Source organism: Podarcis filfolensis (assembly GCF_964270895.1).
Source record: "Podarcis filfolensis genome assembly, chromosome: 5".
In the NCBI taxonomy this organism is placed as follows: Eukaryota; Metazoa; Chordata; class Lepidosauria; order Squamata; family Lacertidae; genus Podarcis; species Podarcis filfolensis.
Window position 1 is genome coordinate 23,047,253 of NC_139608.1, and position 26,590 is coordinate 23,073,842.

The 26,590-nt window shown below is 42.9% G+C and overlaps 1 protein-coding gene across 45 annotated transcripts in view; it reads right to left on the bottom strand.

The window, feature by feature from the left end:
- The window catches only part of MBNL1 (muscleblind like splicing regulator 1), a 184,221-nt gene that overhangs the window by 130,774 nt on the left and 26,857 nt on the right, over nt 1-26,590 (bottom strand). For 18 of the 45 annotated variants that reach the window (XM_083613396.1, XM_083613387.1, XM_083613381.1 and 15 more), the window contains one exon: nt 13,746-14,843. The exons of 10 other annotated variants lie outside the window; for them this stretch is intronic. In XM_083613396.1, coding sequence (XP_083469522.1) covers nt 13,746-13,919 — 174 coding nt within the window. In that variant the 5' untranslated portion in view covers nt 13,920-14,843. Of the gene's footprint in view, nt 1-13,745; nt 14,844-14,874; nt 15,201-26,590 lie in introns of those variants that run through there. 17 more of the 45 variants (XM_083613382.1, XM_083613385.1, XM_083613380.1 and 14 more) reach the window with 8 other exon arrangements.

The window sequence follows — 26,590 nt, forward strand, 5'->3', positions numbered from 1 at the left end:
TATTTTTCGCACCATAGGGCGCACCGGACCATAGGGCGCACCCAGTTTTTTGGGGGGGAAATAAAGGGGAAAAATTATTTTCCCCCCCCCAGGCGCGGGGCTGGGGCGGGGGAAGCTCGAGCTTCCCCCGACCCCAGCCCCCAAACAGGCAGCTCTCTGCAAGCCGTGGGAGCGCTCCCACTGCTTGCGGAGAGGTCCGCGAAGCCTGGGCGCGCTGATCTCAGCGCGCGCAGGCTTCGGCATGCTGGCAACTCTCCGCAAGCAGCGGGAGCGCTCCCACTGTTTGCGGAGAGGTCCACGAAGCCTGGGCGCGCTGATCTCAGCGCGCGCAGGCTTCGGCATGCAGGCAAGTCTCCGCAAGCAGTGGGAGCGCTCCCGCTGTTTGCGGAGAGGTCCGCAAAGCCTGGACGCGCTGAGTTCAGCGCGCGCAGGCTTCGGCATGCAGGCAAGTCTCCGCAAGCAGCGGGAGCCCAGCGCTGGGCTCCCGCTGCTTGCAGAGAGGTGTGCGAAGCCTGGAGAGCGTGAGGGGTCGGTGCGCACCGACCTCTCTCACTCTCCAGGCTTCAGCGAAAGCCTGCATTCGCACCATAGGACGCACACACATTTCCCCTTCATTTTTGGAGGGGAAAAACTGCGTCCTATGGTGCGAAAAATACGGTACTTAGTCCTGCACACAGAGCGCTTATTATATTCCACTAGACAAAACGGATGGGAGAAAACTTGCATTAATCGTACTCAAGAGTGAAAGCAAAGGAATTAAAAGTCGTCATTATTTAAGTTACTTGTCTATTCATATCGGTTGGCCTATTCTGAGTATGATTTCGGCAGGATATCACTCAAAAGTTGTAGCAATGTGATCCACACATTTTATTTCATGCCTGGAATACCCCACAACATTCCCTGTATAAAAAGATGAAATGGTAGCTGGTTTGAATCAGGGCTACAGCATGTATTTATGTGGGTGGGTGGGTGACTTGAGGAGGGGGGCTTAACCCTTTCCCCCATGCTGCTTTCTCACTGGAAAAACACACACAACTGCTGAGCTGCTATCTGCCGCCAAAACTGTTGTGTGGAGAAAATGACAGCTTCTGGGGGCATAGGGCAGTTGAAGATTATGGGGCCGGGGGTGATGCTCAGTGGTGAAATGAACAGAGTGAATTTGATTTAAATCAAATCGATTTAAATCATGAGTCAGTAAGACTTGATTTAAATCGGTTTTTTAAAGATAGACTCATTCTTGCTGGTATAATCTTAATATTTACAACCAGATAAAGGTTTCATTTTTGGAATAATAAATTTTCAGAGTAGTTTTTACAGTTATATCAAAAATTACTGATTTGGTTGTACTATTAGAAATACATAGACAGATAACTGTGAAATTACTGTGAGGTTTAATAAGTTAACCGTTTGCATTTGGAGAACTTTTCTGCTGTCCTTTATTGGAAGGAGAAAAACAATAATTTCCCTAATCACAATTTAAAACAATTTATTTAACTAAAACAATAACATTATGTATCCATGTTTGTTAACTGATGTGGTTAAACTTTTTTTAAAAAAAAAACAAACTTAGACTCAGTTTTAGCACTTAAAACTTAAAACAAATCCTTATTTCCTGATGAATAGCCTTTGGACTATTTTGCAACTTAAATAGAAATCTTTAGAAAGATTTCTCCTCCAATTAGAAATCCAATTTAAATGTTAAAAATCTGATTTAAATAAAAAATAAAATTCCGATTAAAATTTTTAAAAAATCTGATTTAAATAAAAAAAAATCTGATTTTTTATTATTTTTATTTTTTAAAATTGATTTTTATCCACCCTGGAAATGACAGAAGCACAGTCCCATAGAATTGTAGAGTTGGAAGGGACCCCGAGAGTCAACCCCCTTGTAATACAGAAATCCTGCCCTCAGCTGTCCCTGAGTGTGTTTGAACCACCAATCTTCTGGTTAACAGCCAGATGCACTTATTCACTGCCAGGGATGAATCCCTATTACCTCTGCCCCAAACCTAGATCAAGGCCCCCACACTGCTGCTTTTTTAAAATGAGAAGCACGGAGAAAATCCCAAGCACATGATTCAAACACATATTTTAACCTAGCATATTATTTGACTGAAGAACTGTCTTTAGTGCTTTGTTTTGCCAAAATTGTTGGTTTGAAGGCAGTCTAGGTGGAATTTCAGGGCCTTTCCCACCCCAAAGAAGTGTTTGCAGACTTTTAAGTGGCTTAATTCTGGGATAGATCCAACTCTATCGCAGTGATTAGCCTTTGGCAGATTTTAAATTCCTCCTGTTAAAGGAAACAGCATTATTATTTAAAAGCCAGCAAGGGAGGGGGGGACTGCGCTCCATATCTGGCATTTGTCCACCTACGTGACTAATTGATTTGGCTTAAGCGTTGTGTCTTTGAGATTCAGCACAAATTAAAAATAGATCTATTTCTATAGGGTCAGGTTACAGATATCAACTTTGCTCTTTGCTACTGGTGGACTGGGAGTTCCCATTTCAGCACAAATGCCACCACAGAGTACACTGGGATGTTGTTCTGCCTCCCCAAAATGAATATATGCTTCCGATTTGACAAGTTTTACTCCAGCAAAATTACTTGCCAATGATGGCTCCTTCTACCAAAATTACAAGAGCAAACCCAAACCTCTCACTGGCCTTCAGCAAAATCAAACTGCTGATGATTTTGGGCTAAATAAACTCAGAACCAAACTCTTAGAAGGGCAGTAAGTTACTATAAAGAGTTAGTATAAAATGTCCCTCATAAGCAGTAACATTTGAGTATGGTATTGCCTCTATTAACGGCTGTTCTAAAGCTCTTTGGCTGATTTAAGGACTCATGTATCACATACAGTATTCCAAGCTAAAGAAGTACTTGTTTACCTTTAAATGGGGGTGATCAGACAGCCGACTGAAACATACCTATAGATATTTGGGTGAGTTGCAGAAGATTAGTGAGGATTCCTGACTCGCCCAGTAAATTAACAATAGCAAAGGAAAATCCAAGGCAAAATAATAATAATCAGCCATGCCTAACACTTTACCAACTGTGAAGACTCAAGCTCTGTTTACCTGTAAAATATAAGCATTTAATGGTCATCTTGGCCAAGTCTTTGTGCAACTCTGCTGGCCAGTTTTGTTTTGTTTATGAAATTTATATTTTGTATTTCATCACAGATGATCTCAGGGCTGGTAGCAACAATTTAATTGCAAAACAACAACAACCACAACAACCACAACAACCACATCAACCACACACACACACACACACACACACAGAGAGAGAGAGAGAGAGAGAGAGAGAGAGAGAGAGAGGAGGGTGGGGGAGGAAACCATTATGAAAACAGTAAAATTACAGAACGCTACTTTGTCTCTCCTATCTGTCCTGACACAGGTCAAAAATAATCATGTTGAAATGCAGGGAGAGGAAAAGGACAAAAGGTGGACAACATTGCCACCAGGCAATTGGGGAGGTGACTGTATCCCAGAGCAGGGGTGCCAATGCTAAAAAGGTCCTATAACTTCACACAATTATGGTGTCATCAAAACAAACTCCATAACTGATCTTAAAATACAGACAGGGAAATACAGGCAGAGGCATTCCTTCAGGTAATCAGGTCCCAAACTGTTCAGAGCTTTATACATCAAAACTAGCACACTGAATTAATCTCTATAATGAACAGGCAGCCAGTATTTGGTGCTAATATGGCTCTGTGCAAAAAGGTTCAACAACACTCTAGCCACTGCATTTTGTACCAGCTGCAATATCTGAATGGTATTCAAGGACAGATCCACCATACAGAACTTGACATATGCTGAACCGACAATATTCATGCGTCGTAGGAATCTTGGCCAGGGCAAGATAAGGAACAGGCTTTGACTTGATGTTACCAATACGATGCATGGAGGAGATGCAAGCTGGCAGCAGCCATGACATCTTGTTAAACCCACAGGGCAAACAGAAGTTAATACGACTCACTTATGCTTGATGGCTTGACACTGCAACCCTAAAGAGAGTTGCTTGGAAGCGTGTCTTACTGGAATCAATGGGACTTAACTTCTAACTGAACGCAACTAAAGACTGTGCTGTTAATCAGATTTTCCTTCCCTTTGTTTGCTCAGTGTGGTGCACCTGTAGGTCATGCTAAACAAGACCTATTTGAAAGTAGATGCACTGTGAAAGAGCATCAAAAATTGATGTTGCACAAACATCTTGTGTTAACTACGTATTGGTTCCCATTTCTCTTCATCACAATTTGTATCTGAGATCCAGCAAAATAATAATAAGAGTGTGTCGGCTGTTTGCTGGAATTTCTGTTATTTAGGTTCCTACCATTTTAAGTGTATTTGCAATAAGTGATATACCATATCCCCCTTTCCCCCCGTCTTTTTTGCTCTCAGTTGTCTCTTTGCTTTTCGCCCTGGGGAAGTTCACACTTTAAAATAATTCAGTCCTAAAACTTGACAGCAAGTATGCTAGCATAAGCTCAGCCTTTGTATTTTTGTAATGATGTGGATACTGAGAACTTAAGAGTCGACAAGCTTATTTCACGCCTGTAGTGTGTGACATGGTTTGGGGTGGGGGGAGAGATAAAGGAACAGCTTAAAAACTCAGCTGACCATGTTTAGTTTGAAGGAAGTGGGTGGAGGAAGCTCTATATACTCAGCTGATTACCCGTCACAGTGTGTTTATCTTCTCTCTTTAATGCACTTGTGAAGCAGAAAGGACTTGCAAGATGTAAACAGAAAAACAAGAGACAGAGACACCAATATGCTGACTGCTGGTGCATGCTGTAAATTATGGAATCTAGCTGTCAGCACAGTACCCAACATGTCCTTTGGATTCCAGATTAGTCATTGTTTTGCTTTGTCTGAAACTGATAACTAACCTATATGATTTTAGGTTCGCCCTGCCCTTCCTCCAAGGACTTAGGGTGCCATACACAGGTCTTGCTCCCCTTCTATCCTGTAAGGTAGGTTAAGATGAGAAATTGCGACTAGGCCAAGGTCACCCAGCAAGATTTACAGCTAAGTGTGAACCTGGATTTCCCCCGCACAAGTTTAACCGCTATAATACACTGTCTCCTCTCTGAGGCACAACAAAGACATGGAAATGATTCCCAGTGGCTAAAGGCCTTTTTGTGTCTCACTTGTACCTCAATATCCCATAAAAACCCATCTCTCCCTTCCTGCCATACGCACTTGTTTGGACAAGCGATATGAGTTCTGATTCGAAATGCCCTTCCCTGGGAGCAAACTGCACTCAAAATAATGGCACTTATTTCTCAGTAGACATCAACAGGATTGAACTGTTTACCTTGTGTGAGCAGTGAAGATGCTAAGGAGAAACAGAAAAAGTGGACAAAGAATATGGATATCCATTTTCCTCCACAGAATTTATTTTATGTACAGTGCTCAGAGCTTGTTGCTGATAAGAACTACACAACTTTTAGAAGACATCTGAAGGCATCGGGAAGTTTTTTATGTTTGACATTTTATTATGCTTTTATATGTGCTGGAAGCCACCCAGAGAGGCTGGGGGAACCCCGCCAAATGGGTGGGATATATACAATAAAAGTAATGATAATAGTACACATACAAACACCTTTTTGAGCCTCCCAGTGCAACCGTTATACACTTCTGATTCCTTTCTGTGTAGAGCCTAGGAGAAGCAAAAATGAACGTAAAGCTAAAGAGCAAGACTTGGTTCAGATGGTCAGGAAGTTACTTGCACTTTTAACCAAATAGGGAAATATATATCTCCACGCCCCAGTTATGTAGTCTATTCCATTCCTAAAGTGGAATAATAACAGCAAATTTATCTGAGATGCTGGAAGCTAGTCAGCTGCCAACCAAAATGGTGCCACCTAGTTAAGTCTTTTTAAGTAGCTTCTACATGACTCTCCAATTTGTCTGACGCCGCTCTCAATTCAACTTTTGCATACACAGTATGATGGCCATCATGTGGTGAAAATCACACAGACTTCAATAAAATTCAAGCACGGGTAACAAAGGTTTAGCAGTTTAGTCCTAGCAAGAAATAATTTGAGGTCCGTAGGTAAAAGTGTTCCTGCACGTCGGAAGAGAAAACAGCAGTTAGTCCCCTGGGAAGTAACAAGGTAGACATTAGAGTGAATGAAGCTTTCAAATGTTTTAAGCTGAGGCAAGCTGAGTTTTAACGGGAGGCAATTCCTGCTGCAGTTCAAAGAAACAAAATCACGCTTCCACAATTTGTTTCTTGACCGACAACCAAATAAAGCTTACGCTAACATGAAATTAGGCAAAATCAAATAGTTCAAATTTGTTGCTTCTCTTCATCCCACAAAACTTACATAATTTGAAACGATATTTTAAAAGGGATCTTCTTCCTCTGAGAGGCTGAATGCGAATATTAAACAAGCTGACCTCAGGAACTTATTGTGCTAGATGGAATTTTCTACCCCACAGCTCGGTCCCTTAGCCACTTCGCTGAGGGTAACCAACATGGGGCCCCTCCACATGTTGTTGGGACTACAATTCCCATCAGTCCCTGCAAGCACGACGTTGGCTATCCCTGCACTATGCCATACCAGCCAGTTCAACTACAGAAACTAAACCAATTAGCAGTGCCCCAGGCATAGGTCTTTTCTATCTTCTTTATGTGATCTTTCCAAGTGGAGATCCCAAGGATCAAACCTGGCACGTTCTACATGCAAAACATCTGTTCTACCATCAAGATAGATTCCCTCCCTGTTGTTTTTTATCAATAATAATAATACTAATTTATTTATACCCCGCCCATCTGGCTGGGCTTTCCCAGCCACTCTGGGTGGCTTCCAACAAAATATTAAAATACAATAGTCCATCAAACATTAAAAGCTTCCCTAAACAGGGCTGCCTTCAGATGTCTTCTAAAAGTTTGGCAGTTGTTGTTCTCTATGACATCTGGTGGGAGGGCATTCCACAGGGAGGGGGGCCACTACCAAGAAGGCCCTCTGCCTGGTTCCCTGTAACTTGGCTTCTTGTAATGAGGGAACTGCCTGAAGGCCCTTGGCGCTGGACCTCAGTGTCCAGGTACAACGATGGGGGTGGAGACACTCCTTCAGGTATACTGGACCAAGGCCGTTTAGGGCTTTAAAGGTCAGCACCAACACTTTCAATTGTGCTTGGAAACGTACTGGGAGCCAATGTAGGTCTTTCAAAACCACTGTTATGTGGTCTCGGCGGCCGCTCCCAGTCACCAGTCTAGCTGCCACATTCTGGATTAGTTGTAGTTTCCGGGTAACCTTCAAAGGTAGCCCCACATAGAGCTACCCTCTATTCATTTCCCTCTCCCCCCCCACACACACACTATATACAGGGTGAGTCCTTTAAAAGAGGCCCCATAGATACAGAGTACACATGTTCCATGGGGCCTCTTTTAAGACTCACCCTCTGTTTGTTTGTTTGTTTGTTTGTGTGTGTGTGTGTGTGTAGGTTTCAGTAGGTGGCCATCTAAAAAACTGCATTTTTATCTTTGAACCAAATGCCCCTGATCCATAGAGAATATGAAATGCAATGGTACCTGGGAGCATAGCCAAAGACTGAAACAGCACAGCTGAAGGTTCTGCCATTTCACAGGGTCTCCTCAGAAAGTGTTTGCTTTGCCTGCTACAATATTCTAAAAATAGCAAAAGCATATTGGGCGATATCCATCTTGCACTCAAATGCAGCTGCTAGACAAGAACTACAAACATTCTGCCTTACCTTGATCACCTTTTATCAGACGGGGAGCTTCCTAAATGTTTGTTTTTTTAACCTAAACAAGTCACATATATACACACCCTCTGAGTAATAACTGGTTTTCCCCCCATTAACACCCTCATAACATAGGCACGCTCAAACCTTCAATGTCCTTTCCAATATGAAAGGCTGCTAGCTTTTAGAACTAATTTACTATTATTTTCATATGCATTTTAGAGGTGGTTAAATGTTTTTATAACTGTTTAGATTAACAGTTTTGTAACAGTTTTTCCTACCGAGGTGTTTGTACAGAAAATATACCTCACATAAATGTAATCATCACCAAACTTTTTAGTTCATGATATACAACGTATAGCTTATTTTGCAATATACATCTTATTTTTACAGAAACGTTTTACTTGCTGTTCATTTTCAACAGTTTAAGTTCGTATTATTATTTTTTTGCCACGAGGCAGAAAAGACCAGACTGACCTCAGAATACAACCTCGTTTTTCCCCTTTAATTGCCCGAAAGCCTGCATAATAAATAACAACGGTAATCTTTACTTACATTAAAGCTAATTACAAACAGGGGGTGCAGGAGTATTTATTTTCCTGCTGGGAGTAGGGCAGAAATTCAGTAACAACCCTGGCCTATAAAGGGGTTCAGAAAGATTCTGAGGCAGGACAAAGAATAGACTGTAAACTATTAAAATGTTTACTTATTAAAAGCTTGGCATTGCCTGCTTTCGACTCCCATATGTCAGACATCTCAAGGTGCATGCTAGCAATGTTTCAGCCAATGCCATTCATGCTTTAGCAATGTCCAGATTAGACTACTGTGATACCCTCTACATGGGGCTACCTTTGAAAACAGTTCAGAAATTTCAGCTTGTGGCAAGAATATGGCAGCCTGCCTGCTGACAGAAACGGATAGGATCTCTCATATTTCACCTATTTTGAGACAGCTGCACCGGCTGCCAATTCGTTTCTAAGCCCAACTTGAAGTGTAAGTCCTGACCTTTACAGTCCTAAACAGCTTAGGTCCTGATTAATCTCAAGCAACATCTTCTCCTATTACACACACACACACACACCTTTTCAGGGTGTCCTGCTCCAGATTCTCTCTTACGGAGAGGCTAGGTTAAGCCTCTACAAGGAACAGAGCCTTCTTGGTGGTAGCTTTAATGCTCAAACGTTCTTCCAAAAGAGTTCAATTTAGCCTCTCCACTGCCATCCTTTTCAGAACAACAGTAGACTTTACATTGCCATCTGTTGAACTAGTTTTTGTTGTGGTTTATTAGGATTTTATTAAATTTTATTTGCTGATTACCTTTCATTTTTTCGTAAATCACACTTCACTATAAATAATCAATATGCATATGAAGACACATAACTTGGTACAGGTTACCCCACTACTACCTTGTTCCATTTGGTGGAAAACCTGCTCTGCTAAACTATTATGGAGTCATGTAAGTTACATGAGTGTGCTGAGGTTATCGGTATCAGATAACCACCGATTCCTCTAGTCCAGTGATGCCTACGTATTTTGCTGGTCACTAAGGTATTGGCCAGATGCCATGATCAGAACCTAGGACCTTCTATATATACAGCATGGGCCCAATCACTGAGCTCTGGAGCTTTCTTCATAAATTATGGGACTCTACCCACAGGGAGGAGACGAAGGGCTCTACAATTTAATCCATTGATCTGAGATTGATAGCCGCATGGATCAACCCCAAGAGACAATTCTTAAGATTTAACATTTCAAAAGATCCTGCATTAAGGTGAAAACTCTGATTTGTAATGTTCTTGAAAGAAATCTTCTGATTCTGTTCCATCGTTTGAAAGTATACTCAGGCTTAATTAACATATGTGTTAGCACACTTGCCAAGCTTTACATTCCCCCTCCTGGATATATATATATATATATATATATATATATATATATATATGCACATGCCAGTAGGGAGTCATACATGTGATGCACTAACTAAGCAAATGAGTGAAAGTAATTTGCTATGGTGTTAAAATGGGAAGTATCTGGGGATTGCATCTGTCTTCAGGATTTTGAGTCTTCCAAATAATGAGTAATCTCCAAGGGTCTGTGTTTATTACCAATTTATACCAGAATATGCTCGTCGAGGTTAAATGATAATCTTATTTATATGAGAGTAACGATGCACAAACACATCTGTTGGATTCACAGCTTTTCTGTATTATAGCACAGTTGCTTAGAGCTTGGCGTTGATAACGCCAAGGTTGCAGGTTCGATCCCTGTGTGGGACAGCTGCATATTCCTGCATTGCAGGGGGTTGGACTAGATGATCCTCAGGGTCCCTTCCAACTCCACAATTCTATGATTCCATTTATTACATTTGCAACACATCTTTTAGGAAAACGTCTTAGAAGGTGGCTTGCAAAACACTGAAAAATCAAAATTTTGTATGATCAATCAAAATCAAAATAAAGTCACACTATATTGTTGTGTGCATGGATTTTCAATTTCACCAGACTCTGCATTCTGGGCATGGCAACTCTATCATTGCTTACTAGGTGCTAGTTCTAGGGTGGTTGTGGAGCCTCGAGCAAGATCAACTTCCATGTATGGTGGGAGCTTGAAAACCAGAATCCACTCCAAGAAGTCAAGCTGAGGTGTCCTTTGCAATTCCTCCTCACAACAGCACACTTGTTCCCATGAGTAGACAACTCCAATAAGCAGTTAAACCAGCCTTGTGAATAGTTCCATAAAAAGCAAAATTTCATGATCAAGGGACATAAAATGTTTAATTATAGTTTGACTGCAGCTGCACACCATTTGTGGCCCAACAAAATTTTCATTTTGTGTCCTATTCAACGTTTTAAAGCAGGTGTGAGGAACCTCTGGCCCTCCAGATGTTGCTGAGCTACAGTTTCCACCATCCCTGGCCATTGATTATACTCGCTGGTGCCGATGTGAGTTACAGTTCCTCAACATCTGGTGGGTCAGGTCTTCCCCACACCAGTTTAAAAGTTTCCATGCTTAGGCATCGAGACATCATCCATCCTTGCCACAGAAGACTGAAGTCCCCTTCAGGCTCAACAGGGGAGGAGGGAGAAGAGATGCTGTTATCTGAACTAGCCAGATGTTTAACTGATATTCAATCACGGCCAGTCCATTATTTAGCACTGTCTTGCCCAAAAATGACAACTAAACATTTTGTTTTGGTGACTGTAACATTGGTTTAAGAAGCCATTTGGAGCCTGGCTTATATATCTGAGTTTCTAACACTGAACTCAACCCTTCCCTGTATAGTCTGTTGCTTTGTATTGAAAATCCACATTTTTAAATGGCTGGGAGTATAGTCCGAAGGCGCTTACCTTGCTGGTGCTAAGAACGCCTGAGCCTGGGGCAAAGGAAGTTACCTTATATAGAGTCGGAGCAATGCTGCATCTAGCTCAGTACCGGCTACACTAACTTCCAGCAGCTCTCCAACGTTTCAGGCAGGAGTGTCTCCCAGCTCTAACTGGAGATGCCAGGGACCTTCTGCAAGAAAAGTACGTGCTCTACCACTGAGCTACAGCCTTTCCCCATTCCGGAACACCGAATGAATGGAAGACACCCCAGAAACCACACGTTTCACCTTGGGCTCCGTAACGGATGAGAAGTGAGATACAAATATGAAAAAACAAATCACTTTTTTTCCACCACTGTAAGTTGCTCCAAGAGTTTCAGCAGAACTGAAGGGGAGGATATACAATTTTATAAAAAAAAAAAAAATATTTGGGGGTGGGGAGGAAAAGAACAAACTCTCTCGTAGTTTGCAAAAGCTTCCAGCTGGGAAAAGCTCTTGAAACGGGTTTGGAGCAGGGCTGGCGAGAGGTGGCATGGCAGAGTCACCAAGACCCAGATAGAGAAGCTTGGAGGGCCACATCTGGTCATGGGGACTGACACGCCTTACCCGTGGCCTATGGCTAAGGTGTAGTATTGAGTGTCTTTCATCTGCCCTTTGTGCTGCATCCCTCAGTCATTGCAACAACAGCTTGCACAATGGTCCCCGTAATCAAATGAATGGAAGTTACCTAGCAGCAATGCTTAATGGAGAGCTTTCCTAATCCTTAAGAATGGCTATGGTTGCCAAGCAGCAGAACGAAACGACAAATCCTTGGCTCACTAGCTTTGGCAACCAAGGCTCCCGGGACCAACAGAAATTTGTGCGCTAGCTATGGAGCATCCGAAAACAGCAACAGACAGATAGACAGGCAGGCAGATGATCATCACTCCAACATGGCCTATGTGACTGACAAGCGGTATTACAACGTTATTCTACAGCAAGAAAATCTAAGCTGACCTTGAGTGTGATATGGCCAAATGGCAAGTCACAACCCACAACATGCCTTCAGCCGCCAAAGGAAACACAGAGCAGAGAATTTACTTTTCTCACAGTTCCAGCGACCGCTGTCCAGTCAGTATGAACAAGTCCAGTCATAAACGAGGCAGAGCTGAACATTTGCCCCTTCGCAGCCTAATTCCAAGTCCAAATATTTGGCTGGAATGGCAGCCCTATTTCATTTTTAAAACAAGCAAACATACATTTCTCCTTCAACTTCCACTTTGTCCAGCTGTAGGTTCATCAATTACAGGCATCACTTCTTTAGACATTACACCAGAGGCAGGAAAAGTGTGTGTGTGTGTGTGTGTGTGTGTGCGTGACTCAACCACGTATCGATTTCTCACTGCTCTGTAACATGCAAAAGCCATCCTGGCTCTCAACCAGATTCAGGACCCTAAATGAAGCCTAAATACTTGCATTCAAATCAGTTCAGTTCCATTTAAGTCAATCAGAAATTCAAGCCCTTTACCTGCATGGACTGTGGCATGTTGAGATCAAGGTGCATTGAGCGTAAGCCTATGTATTTTTACTTGGAAGTAAATTCCACCATGTTCAATGGGGATTACTCCCAGGTAAGTGCATGCTAGACTGAAGCCCTAATCTGTATGCTCAAAGGAACATATGCCTTATGCCAGACCACTGGTATAGCTAGCTCAGTATTTCCAACGCTGAATGGCAGAGACGCTACAGGGTTTCAGACAAGGAACAATTCCAGCCATACAGATGCCAGGGAGTGAACTTGAAACCTTCTGCATGCAAAGCAGATGCTCCACCACTTAGCTACAACCTGTCTCCCAAATAAACAAGTCTGGGATTTCAAGCATGGTAAACTAAGGCAGAAGATAAGTCTCAAGCCTGACTGATGAAAGCAGGAACATATTTGAAAACAGCAATTCTAGACATCATCCATTTTCCTGAAGCAGTAATATATCCATAGAGCATTAGCTATAGTTCTCTTTCATAAGTGCAGAAACATGGTTTTCAAATCCAATATTTAAACAGGCGATCCTTTCATAAGCTGAGACTTATACAAGTGATCTTTTAATTAAGATTTTTAGTGCAATGTTAACGAAGTAAATTCTCAGACTTTGTGACTGCTGACTACACACAACAACTATCTAGGTATGCTCTCAGCACCAGGCAATTGTTCAGAAGACATGGCCTTCAGTTTGAGGACTCTAATTTTTTTCACTTTAAGCACACACAGAGAATTATCCGTTGAATTTTTTCGACAAAAGAAAAAAAGCAGAACCCTTTCATGTCCTAATGACTAATAAATTTATTGCAGTAAGAGCTTTCAGAGTAGATAATCCCAGCCTTTAACAGTTCAGACCTGAGTCCATCTTTCAGTCTAAACGTGAATTGTATTTGCTTTTTGCAGTACTATGGACTAACACTTGTCTGAGGTGCTTCTTAACATTCCAACTTAAAGATACACTGTAATTCTAAGGATGAAGGAACTATAATAAACTGCAAGAAAACAGAGCCTAGCCCTTCTGAAAAACCCCACACTGTCTCCCTGCCTTAAAGCATAATTATTAAAACCACAACCTCATTAATAAGATTAAAAAATAGCATCCTTTAAAACTCAATTGCTTCAGTGATTACAACTGTTTCAGTCATTATTTCTGTCTTAGCTTTGAAAAGAATGATAATATTTACTCACTTTCAATGAATCAAAGCAGGCGATTACTCGTCCATTTTCAACTTGGCAGCTTTTCGATGGATGTGCAAATTTACATTCCGTATCTGGACGTGAGCAAGTCCCTCTTTGGAACTCACGACACACTTCCAGTGTTAGCCATTTTGTGTCCCGGATTGGTGTGACACTTACAGCCATGTTTAGATTTTTTTACAGGTAGTTAAAATTGTCAATGAAACAAACAAATTAAAAAAACAAAAGGAGAGAGAGAAGAGGCCAAACTGATAAGACTGGAAACGATGAAAAATGCCACCTCCAAAATGCTTCCCCCAAAGCCCCAAAGCCCAACGTTAAAAGATGTAAAGTTGTGTTGTCGCAACAGCAAGGAATAGATTTCCCACTAGAAAGTCACAGCGCGAAACTGTCAATCAGAAGAGGGGGGTGGTTTTGGAACTTAAGGTCGTCAGAAAAATGAGCATTTAAAAGTGTGGCCTGGAATGAGCCTTGTGCTCTCAGTAAACCATTCTTGAGTGCCAATTTGGGAGGCCAAAATGCAAGCAGCAGAACGTGGGAGACCCTTCAGCAGAGAATTTCCAAGCTGCTCTCAGGAAAAAGTTGCCTGAAAGGGGAATCTCCACACGGCTGAATCTGCAATTGTTATTATTAATTTTATTATTGAGATTTCGATTTATTCAATTTTTTTGGTGTGGCGCAATTGGTATCGATTAGTTTGGCACAGACAGATGCAGCAGTTTAAAGAGATAAATCAAGGAACGGTTTATTTTGCTCCTTCTCTCTTTGATTTTTTTTTTTTCCTTTCTGGCAGAAGATTATCTCACTTTTCCAGCAAACTTTTGTTGTTGTCGTTATGCTTAATATTTCTAAAAGAATAACTAAAGCAGCCTAGGGCAACGCCTGATGCTTAGAGCTTTTTTTCTCTCTCTCTTTCTCTTTCTCTTGATTATAAGTAGAAATGAGGGGAGGGGTGGCTGGGCTAGAGGTGGAGAGTGGATGAGCTGTCGTCGCAGTCTAGCTGGCAGCAAGCAAGGCAAAAAGCAGAGTCTGCTCTAGAAGCGGTTCCAAGCAGCAGAGACGTCAGGAAAGGCACTTCTTAGTACCAACCTGTAGAAAAAACAGATACGTTAAAATTTACCAAGCAGCACTTCACTGATGTCTCACAGCATAATCACGTCGCCATGTGCTCCTCTCCGCCTTACTACTCTCTACACAGCATGATTCCCCACCCCCCCTTCTCGGTCTCAAAACAAAACAAAAAATACTTACAGTGCAGCATATTGCAGCCGGCCATCGTGGGCTTATTAAAAAGGGGGCCGTTCTCCCCTTCTGAAGCAAGGCATGATGATAGGGAGATAACCAATCACAGACAGTGTTGCAGCAATATTCTGGGCAGAAAGCCAGTCGTGTGGGCTGTCTTATGAAAGGTCGCGCCTGTCAGACGTTCATTGCTATGCTATAAGCAGAGAAGACGTCCATCAGATGCGACTTTATTCAACTGCAAGAGGACGACCATGTGGGTTTTGAAATTTACCCAAGATGCAGCGAGTGGAATAAACCATGTTAGCTGGGTTTTTTTTCTAAACAGCTTCCAACTCCAGCACCAAGTGCTTGCAGCGTCCAGGCAGAGGAAAGGGGATGGGCTGCAGAGCAAGGGGGGGGTGGATAAAAAGGAAAGCAGGAAAAGCAGCAAACTTCCCAACTGCAGGTCACATTTAGGCTGCTTTTCTCCCCGCTTTGCATCGAAGCCCAGCAAGCCCAGAGCACGCCTACTGTATCTAACAGATGAATATAAAAGGGAAAAGGGTGTTCACAAATGGTACAGTCTCCTGACCTATCCAGTTCACTTCCTTCTAAACCATAAGCCCTGCCTCCTCTACAGAAATCAGCTCGACTTCTCTCTCTCTCTCTCTCTCTCTCTCTCTCTCTCTCTCTCTCTCTCTCTCTTTTTAAACTGCTGGAGAACTATTCCGTTCAGTCAGCACAAAGCCTGCTAGTAGATCCCAGGCAGGTTAGGAAGGATCAAAAATACCTTCCCGAGGCACAAGCCTAGGAGGTAGGAGCGGTGGGTATCTTCAGCCTGCCCGGCTGCCTCCAAAGCCAATCTCGGAGGGGATAAAGTAATTCCATAACCGTCACCTTAAATATTAAGCAGGCAATCTGGTTTAAAGCAACACGATACGCTTCGGGTCGACACTTAAAGCGATAGCGTCAACAAACGGCCTACGGTTTTCTGAGGCTCGTGTTCACACCAGAACTCAGCTCCCCAGGGGCTCACGTCTTAAAATGGCTTCTTTAAGAAAGGAGTTTGCTTTGCACTATTACTAGTCAGGATACTCTCCGCCAGAAGAAGAAAAAAAAAGACAGACAGAGAAAGAGAGAGAGATGAAGATGGTAATGATTATTATTCAGAGAGGCAAACAACTGCGGTATTTTTCGGCCCGTGGGAGAGAGAAGAGCTGTTGTAAATTTCATAAACCAAATTAATCTGACGGGACTTTCACAAGATTGCATGGTTTTGTTCCAGTTTAGTTAACTCTGAAAAGCAGAGGGTGTTTTCACAAGCGCTGAATTTGTTCCTTAGGATTTGTTCTCTCTCTCTCTCAGAAAGCTTGGAGCACCCTTTGCCTGCCTGATGAAATTCTCTAAGCATGGGGGGGAAAGTGTAGTGATTTCTACTTGCGGGTGCTTATTTTATTCCTTATGCATGGAAGTGCCTTTGTAGGTATGCTTACATCAGAACCTAAAGATGGGATCAGCAAGAGGCAAGCCCAGAACAAAGTCCAGTCACCTGAGGAATACCATTGGCCATCTGCAGCCAATTCGCAAGCATGAGGAATGTATGAAGGGGCAGCTCCTAGCCACACACCTGAAAGGTAGTAGCAGAATCCTGGCCTGAAGAACTGGCTTGCCATGTGAGCCACTACACTAGCTTCCTGGGAGGTGGGTCACTGTTGCATGCTGGGAGGAACAGGGACAAGGCAATGTGGAAGTCTGTGTGGTGTAAACACACTGGCAAAGCCAATCCTGTGTTCCTGCTGGTGCGTTTGCACCGTGCTGGCCTTGTCCCCCCCCCTTGTAAGCAGCAGCAACCCGCCTCCTGGAAAGCTAGCATAGGGCCTTCAAACAACCAAACTCCCGCTCTTCTTCAAGGGGCCCCTCCAGTAAAACGAGTTAAGCACTATTCTAATAAAAACCAATTGCCATGCCATCTTTTCCCCAGTACATCTACGCAACCAAGAAAAAGGTGAACATACTAGTCTTGCCTGATGCATAAGGCGATATTCAAATTTCTTCCACCATTCCAGCCCTCAGACATTTCAGTACAGTGCTAATACGTAGCTCAGTTGGTTAAAGCATGGCGCTGATAATGCCAAGGTTGCAAGTTCAGTCCCCGTAAGGAGCAGCTGCATATTCCTGCATTGAAGGGGACTGGACCAGACGATCCTCAGGGTCCCTTCCAACTCTACCACTGTTTGATTCTATGTCTGCTCAAAAGTAAGTCCCACTGAGTTCAGTGGGGACCACTGCCGGGCAAGTGGGCAAAAGATTGCAGCTTTGCAGTGCGACTTTATACATGCCTACTAAGTAGGGACGTGGGTGGCACTGTGGGTTAAACCACAGAGTCTAGGACTTTCTGATCAGAAGGTCGGCGGTTCGAATCCCCGCAACAGGGTGAGCTCTCGTTGCTCCTGCCAACCTAGCAGTTCGAAAGCACATCAAAGTACAAGTAGATAAATAGGTACCGCTCTGGCGGGAAGGTAAACGGCGTTTCCATGCGCTGCTCTGGTTCACCAGAAGCAGCTTAGTCATGCTGGCCACATGACCCGGAAGCTGTACGCCAGCTCCCTCGGCCAATAAAGCGAGATGAGCGCCACAACCCCAGAGTCGGTCATGACTGGACCTAATGGTCAGGGGTCCCTTTACCTTTACCTTACTAAGTAGTAAGATTTATGAAGTTCAAGGTGCTTAAGTACACTCTTCCCTAAGTTCCGCTGAACTCAATGGGGCTTACTTTTAAGTAAACACATATGGGATCCTGCTCTTAACCTCTTATAAAGACAAGGAATCAAAAAGATAAAACAGTGAGACTGGGAGATTTTTAACCTTGTTGTCTTTAGTATTTTGATTTCCTGGAGCAAAGTAACATGAGGAATGCTGGCCTCTCTTACAGTGGTCTCCCACCCCCCACCCCCCATTTAAAAGCCATAATTGCAGCACTAACCAGCTAGGACACAGAAATCCTCTGTGATTAGGTGCAGAGCATGCCGCAATCAGTCTTGGCATGTTATTGGAATTTGGTCTGTGAAAACACCACCCCAGTTCCAGATTCATCAATCCAGAAACCTCCTTCAGTCATTCATCAGTGGAATCACCATGCCACTCTTTAAATGCTCTTTGGAAGAGGAGATAAAAATCTATCTTTTCCCAAAGTTACAGTGTGCAAAGTCACAAGTGATCAATATTACACGACGTGAGCAAGAGGTTTCTAAAGGAATAGCAATTTCTGGATATATTTTTTTACATTTTCTAGCAATCCTTTTTTGTTCATTATGTCTACTGCTGTGGAAATCATTACTTTCTCTTTATCCCAAAATACGCTATAAAACACATACAGAAAGATAGATATACTGAAAAGAGAAGTGTGTTTTATGGTTACCTGCTTATCGCCACAATAAAATATGCCATAAATGGTTGATCGCAAGAAACTGTGTATGTTGTTATCCATTTAATAAGGATCTCCAACATTTCTGTAGCAAGATTCTGAATACTAAAATTAACAATGCACAACCTTCTACTTTGGTATTTACCCAAGTATTTCATGCAGCAAATGGATACATACTGCATGGATATATGCAGCTATGGCAAAGAATTATAGGGCAAAACCAACTCCACCCTGTTCTTTGAACAGCACAGCACATTGTTATTGATCTGCAAATTCAAGGTGCTGGTGTTAACCTTTACAACCCCTAAACAGATAAAGATAAAACACAACGTTATACTACTAGCTTGTTTAATGTATTAGTCACAATACAGCAAAACGGTAGCAACATTGTTATTAGTTGGTGAAGTTGTTTCAAAGAATGGTGGTGTTATTATTTATTTTTGCATTGGGGATGTTTGTTATCAATAACAGCAGTAGGGTTTTTAAAAATAAAAATAAATATATATTCCTAAAGAAATCTATCCCTTATTGACAGTTAAGTCCAGCCAAAGGTGGTGCTCATCTCGCTTTCAGGCCGAGGGAGCCGGCGTTTGTCCACAGACAGCTTTCTGGGTCATGTGGCCAGCATGACTAAACCGCTTCTGGCGCAATGGGACACCATGACAGAATCTAGGACCCCCTAGGAACTACAGCTAGAGCCTCTAACCTGTTTAATACTTCTTCACAATGAGGTACACCACACACCACTGTATTGTTTTAAGTGGCTAACAGACAGGGTGGGTGTTTGTTTTTTCAAACAGCTATTACCTGATTGTTCTCTTTTTGCTGGTGTATCTGTTATGCCTTCATTTCATTAGCTATCTTGGGATTTTTTTGGGTTTGATGTCCCCATCTGTAGTTTTTAATGGGGACTGCCATATATTTCATTACTGTCAACCTGTTTTTTGTAAGCCGCCACCCTGAATTTTCTTTGAAATGGAGGGAACGTATAAGATTTCAAAAACATCAATGTTAAACAGTGACAGTAATAGAGGCAACAGCTTGAACATATCCATTGAGGTTCACTGACATTTAGTGCTCAATCCCATATGCCTAAGAATACAAGACAAAAACTATACTAAGCAGACTTAGGGTCTAACCCAGGATTGAGTAGCATGTGTCTGTGGATGTTGTTTGATTCCAGCCGCCATCCTCCCCAACCAGTCTGGCCAACGATTGGAGATGAATGGAATAGTAGTTCAAAAACCTGGATGGCTGCAATATAGCATCCCCTGCCTGTTCTAGCCCAATACAGTGGTACCTTGGATTAATAACTTAATTTGTTCTGGAGGTCCGTTCTTAACCTGAAACTGTTCTTAACCTGAGGTACCACTTTAGCTAATAGGGCCTCCCGCTGCCGCCACCACGCGATTTTCTGTTCTCATCCTGAGGTAAAGTTCTCAACCTGAGGTACTATTTCTGGGTTAGTGGAGCCTGTAACCTGAAGCGTCTGTAACCTGAAGCGTCTGTAACCCGAGGTACCACTGTATCCTGTTCCCAACACTGATCAACCTCCAGGATGCCTACAAACTTTAAAATTGAAATTGATTTCAAACATTCAGCTACAAAAAAAATTATATCCTAAGTACTCAAAGTGTGAGGAGCCTCCACTATTTTATAAGCTGCTCCTCCTTGACCATATCCCAGCTTCCTAGTTTAGACCATGTCCTTTTTCTGCCTTCTGCCTCTTAGCTTGTTGCACTGACTGGTTGTGCCGGTGGACAATTATACAACTCCTTATTTATTTCAGGGACGCGGGTGGCGCTGTGGGTAAAACCTCAGCACCTAGGACTTGCCGATCGCATGGTCGGCGGTTTGAATCCCCGCGGCGGGGTGCGCTCCCGTCGTTCGGTCCCAGCGCCTGCCAACCTAGCAGTTCGAAAGCACCCCCGGGTGCTCCCGTCGTTCGGTCCCAGCGCCTGCCAACCTAGCAGTTCGAAAGCACCCCCGGGTGCAAGTAGATAAATAGGGACCGCTTACCAGTGGGAAGGTAAAGGGCGTTCCGTGTGCTGCACTGGCTCACCAGATGCAGCTTGTCATGCTGGCCACGTGACCCGGAAGTGTCTGCGGACAGTGCTGGCTCCCAGCCTATAGAGTGAGATGAGCGCACAACCCTAGAGTCTGGCAAGACTGGCCCGTACAGGCAGGGGTACCTTTACCTTTACCTTTATTTATTTCTGCACTTTTAGCAAGCACTGGACCTTTTGCCATGAATCCACTGCTGTGTAGCCTCCTCCTATCCCTTCTAGTTTCATTTAACCTGCCCCTTCCCCCAGCCTCGGAGGAAAATGAGCACCGAGCATTTAAGCTGTCTCCCCTTGCCTTGCCTTTATCATCCCTGCGATGATTTGAACACATTCCACCCTCCCCGTCCCCAAGTCTCACTGGGGCAAAGTTTCAAAACCCTTGAACTGCAAATATTTAACAGACACCACTGAGAAGTAAGTTCAAGGTTCTGCTACAGGGAAGATCTGCTTCCAGGCTCATTCTGGCCTCAGTTTAGCAACTTCGATGAAATACACCAAGAAGAGTTCTAAAGGGCTTAACAAAGCCCAAAGCAGGTATTTAAAAGAAGTCTAAATTAGCAGGATAAAGGGCAGTGATTCACAAGCTTGCCTTAATCTGTATGAAGCAACTGTCTGCTCCTTGCATGCTCCAAGTGGCTGCAATGTTTTGATTATTTCCACCCTCTCCTGCTCATAGGGCTATGTTTTCACATAAGCAGAGCTTCTGGGGTTGCAAGGAGGAAGACATAAATAAACATTAACTTGGGAGAATATGAGCTGGGTAGAGAAGAATTAAAGAGGGTCATGTGGAAAGGGCATGAAATTATACTAGATATACTTCACAAAGCCAATTTCACAAACTGGCCCTGATTTTTTTTCCCCCATCTGCCCTTAACACATCTTCCAGGTTTTTTTATAAAAAGAGAACACCAAGGCAAATTACTGCCATTTAAAGAGCACTTTAGCTCTAAAAATATGGGCACGGATGCTGCATTATTCTGCTGAATATCTTGACTAAGCATCCGGTGACATTTTTATATCAGTTTCCTAAATCAAAACACAAAGCTTTATGGGCAGTATGTCCTAACAAATATTTTGCTCCCCTGTTATATGTAGGAGTAAGGCTTAAATGCTTGAACAGGAATGATTATGGGCTGAAGATTATGAGACTCTGAAAGTTATGTGGAGAATTGTGACAGAGCCTGGACAATGAATTCTCTAATATACACCTTTCCAGGTATATAATATTTTCCACCAAAAGAAAAAGAAAAAAAGCTCCAATCATAAAACTTTAAATTACCAAATTTGTGGTCAATATCACACCCAAAAATATCAAAATGTAATGGAAGTAAAATAGGAATCTATGTAAACCAATGGTTTATCTCTCTAGGTTTTCTTACTGTTCTGTTTTTATGGGACTGAGCAGTGAAGGAATCAACAATCTGTTTAAATCAGGTGCTAAAATGGTCAAGATAAGCTTGCCCACAACTGCAATGGTTCAAACTACATACCCATTATTCCTTCACAGATGTCTACATCATGGGTAGGCAAACTAAGGCCCAGGGGGCTGGATCCACCCCAATCACCTTCTAAATCTTGCCCGCAGACAGTCCGGGAATCAGCATGTTTTTACATGAGTAGAATGTGTCCTTTTATTTAAAATGCATCTCTGGGTTATTTGTGGGGCATAGGAATTCGTTCATTCCCCCCCCCCCAAAAAAATACAGTCCAGCCCCCCCCACAAGGTCTGAGGGATACTGGACAGGCCCCCTGCTGAAAAAGCTTGCTGACCTACATGCTCCCATCCTGTTAAATATCTAAATCAGGGGTGAGGAACCTGTTGTCTCTTCAGATGTTAACTGAACTACAACTCCCATCATTCCTAGCCACTGATCATGCATGCTAGGGCTTATGGGATTTGTAATTCAGTAACATCTGAAGGATCAACAGTTCCCCACCTCTGATCTAAATGCACAGCCGCAACCATAATCTAGATAGGTCTCAATATCTGAAATTACAGGCTTTATCAAAGTACCGGTAGTAACTTCAAGGCAGGGGGACTGAACTAAGAACACTTAGCAATTTTTAAAGTCAGTTTTTCATTATTTTAATATTTTCCCATGACTTGTATGCATTTTCACTATTTGCTTATGCATTCTTCTATTTAACACTAGAAAGAGACTTTATCCCAAGTAATCTCAAGAGATGGGCAGGGTTGAGACAACAGTTCTCTTTCTTGCCAAATTCTGGAATATTTGGAGCTAAACAGGAAATATCACAAAGATATTCAGGAAGAGGAGAGTAGGCAGAAAGTGAAGCTGGTAGGTAATCAAAATGCAATCCACAGTCTACGGATGGGGGATAAATTTGATTCTGTTGGCTTTAAAGTCACATTGATCAAATTCACACTTTCTGAAACAATATGAGAACTGAAATACTGCCATCCTTCAAAATTCACACTTATCCAGATTTTGCAAGGCAGCTGTCCAACCATTCAATATTTACAAAAATACATATATGAGAAAATATGTGCATGAAAAATGAATATATTAGTGAAAATAATATTATATGTATTGTACTGGGAGAAATTACTGGCAAGCATGTGCACATTGGTCAAAACTGCACATTACTGCAGTTACTATGAGAAATTTACACAAAGTTGCTGAATAATTTTCATGCAGATTTTTTTAAAGGAAATTTGAAAAATCTCTCCAGAGATTTGGGGAGCCGAATTTAGGACTGGGAAAATGAGAGAGAGCCAAAAAATTTCAGAATCTACCATCCCTACTCCAGTCATGTATAAGAGGCCTGCCTGACCAACCAGTGTTGCTGTTGTTTACAGTCCCAGACATACAGCAAATGTAGGAAGCCAATGGAGACCTCCATGGGCCACCATACATGGCTACGACTATCCTGCAAGAGTGGCAAGTGGATGCAGCTCACCGGTGGAGAGGAGCCACTACACTAGCTTCCTGGAAATGGTGCCACTGCTGCTTGCAAAGGGGAGGCACAAGATGGGAGGCAGGAAGGAGGTAAGGGTTTTGCAGGCACACCGGAATGAGCACCATATTGGTTCTGACTACCCAGCCCTGACCTCCCAGTCTTCTCACCCTTACCCTGCTCCCTCCCGGGTCCAGGGATGCCACTGCCGCAAAGCTAGCATTGTTGTTCCACCCCACCAGGCAATCCACTTCTAGTGGGAAGCTGTACAGCATGGGTAGACAAACTAAGGCCCGGGGGCCGGATCCAACCCAATCACCTTCTAGATCCAGCCCACGGATGGTCCGGGAATCAGCGTGTTTTTACATGAGTAGAATGTGTCCTTTTATTTAAAATGCATCTCTGGGTTATTAGTGGGGCCCGCCTGGTGTTTTTACCTGAGTAGAACGTGTGCTTTTATTTAAAATGCATCTCTGGGTTATTTGTGGGGCATAGGAACTCGTTCATACTTTTTTTCAAAATCGTGAAGCTGAGGCTCCAATACTTTGGCCACCTCATGAGAAGAAAAGACTCCCTGGAAAAGACCCTGATTTTGGGAAAGATGGAGGGCACAAGGAGAAGGGGACGACAGAGGACGAGATGGCTGGACAGTGTTCTCGAAGCTACCAGCATGAGTTTGACCAAACTGCGGGAGGCAGTGGAAGACAGGAGTGCCTGGCATGCTCTGGTCCATGGGGTGATGAAGAGTCGGACACGACTGAACGACTAAACAAGAACAACAAGAAGTCCGGCCCCCCCCCCACAAGGTCTGAGGGACAGTGGACCAGCCCCCTGCTGAAAAAGTTTGCTGACCCCTGATGTACAGCCTGTGTCAGGGAATCTCAGAAAGAATGTTGTTCTTAAACTATACAAGAAAATAGAAATAATCTTGCTCTCTGGGGCTTCAAACGAGTAAGGAACATAACTGAAACTTGTTTCCAGATTTTTCCAGCCATTCAATTAATCAATTATTCAGAGGATTACTAAATGGGGAGGCTAAAGAATTAGCACTGAAGAAATTACAAACATCAGCTACAAAAGGAAGATTTCACTTTAAACTATGTTCTATTATTGCTCCAAAGAAATGGATTCATTTTCATATTCTCATTACACTTGTCATCAAAGGGAAAACACATTTGAGTAGGAACCCTCTGTTTATGCTTCGTATACATGCATCCACGGTTCTGTAATTGATTTAGCAGAATACTGGTTGTTTTGCTCCATGGGAAGTCAAAACACACATGCAAGGAAATGTACAAACAGCATTCATTTAATGCAGCATTAATCAGCCTTAAAAATTAGAAAAGCGAGGAACAAAAATAAGTCAAAAGTCGTGAACTGAACTGCAGATAAAAAGAAAAATATGTGGAGTGTTTATTAGCCTAGATAATGCCTGGATTCCTAATATATAGTTGGTGGGCCTGATACTGGCTTTTGAAATGCATTATGTTACTGTAGCAGTATCATAGTGGGACTGCACTTCATAATCAGCTAGTAGAAAATACTGGTGGGATAGCATCCAGCCCGAATCTGCAAAGTCCTGCTATTCACCAGGGACTAAAACCCATTATGCCCACTTTGCACTGGGCTGTTGGCAAAGAGGGATGACAGTATTAGAGTTTCCTGTTCCACCTGCCAAACATGTGGGAGGGCTGATGAGCCCCTGGTAGAAGCCCTGCCAGCAGCAGCCTATGGAAAGTCCGGAAACGGGGAGTGCTAGGGTGGGGAAGGGGAAGCGCAGAGGTGATCTAGGATCCACTGGATCCCAAGCTGGCCCCACTGCCATCACACAATTCAGGAAGGTGCAGTGATTTCCCCGTGTTCCACTTTCTGACCCAGCCAGCATCAGCGGAAGGCTGCAGACAGTGGTCCTGGTGCTTCATTAAGCAGCGGCCAGGGTTTGAATCCCCCCTTTCACATTACGGGCAGGGAGCAGGGAGCCTGGGAACCAAAAATGTATTTGCTCCTTAATTTTCTATCCTAAAAGCAAAAACAAAACAAAACAAAAAACAGCCCAACTGTGCTGTGTTTTCACCCTGTCTGACTGGCAGCCCTGCACAGAGTTGTAATGAGATAGTTCTTATGCATGCATTTCAAATGCTTTCTAAAAGGCTCTAAGCTTCGGCGGTAGCGTGAGCTAAAGTTCCAATCAGATAAATAAAGTGTGCAGTAATTACTTCACCAAGCAGCAAGAATGCAGTCAAGAGATAGGTGACAAGATAAAATTAAACCATGAACCACGGGGGCAGATGGCTGGGCTTGGAACTACATATTTAAAAAAACAACGCCACACTAGATGAAAACCATCTAGCACCGTATTCTGATTATCAAGCTGGCAAACAAACAGGAAATGGCAGGGCTTGTCTCTCTTCCGTTTTTTGTAGCCATGAAGTTTGCAGTTACCTAGTTCGGTAGACAAACTGTCAAGCTCAAACAACACCATTTCTACTGGAAGTTCTTCTCTGGTCCAGTATGCTAAATGAGATCTTGCGCATGCACAATCAGCATTCGTCAGACCCAAGCCAGGTGCTCAGACTTTTAAATATGCTAACCTTTTATTTTTCGTGGATTATGTTTTTATCCAGGATATACAATATTCTGTGGCAAAATAATACTGAGAAAACTGATCTAGCTACTTCACTGAGCCACCAAGATTCTGTGCCCCTGAATATGATTTTTTAAAAATATACACAAAGAGAGAGAGGGAGAGGGGGGGTGTTCTCTATTGCTTTGTTGCTTGTCCTACTGATCTACAGTTTACTAGCGATTTTGTGCACCTCCAACATGTCGCTTGGATAATGCACTAATGCAGCAAAGTGGTATGGTTCTAAGGTCAACACCTGCAAAAATATTGACGCCCCATTGGCTACTGCTGTTCTACATGAGCATTCGACATTCAGCATTTGATTTTTCTGTGGACATGCAATGTTTTTCAGGATCTGACAGATGACATGCAACTGCAGCGGCATTTGACAAAAGAAGCCAGGAAAAATTTAAATGATGTTGTAAAGGTTCAGCTCCGGGACGTTAATATCGAATGTTGATGCAAAAATTCAAAATCGCAAATCGCGGTTGAACATTTTGATTCCCCCCCCCTCAAAATTGCATTTCAGCACTCATCTTGTACAGTCAAGACGTGATATGCACATTTTAGTTACGAAACG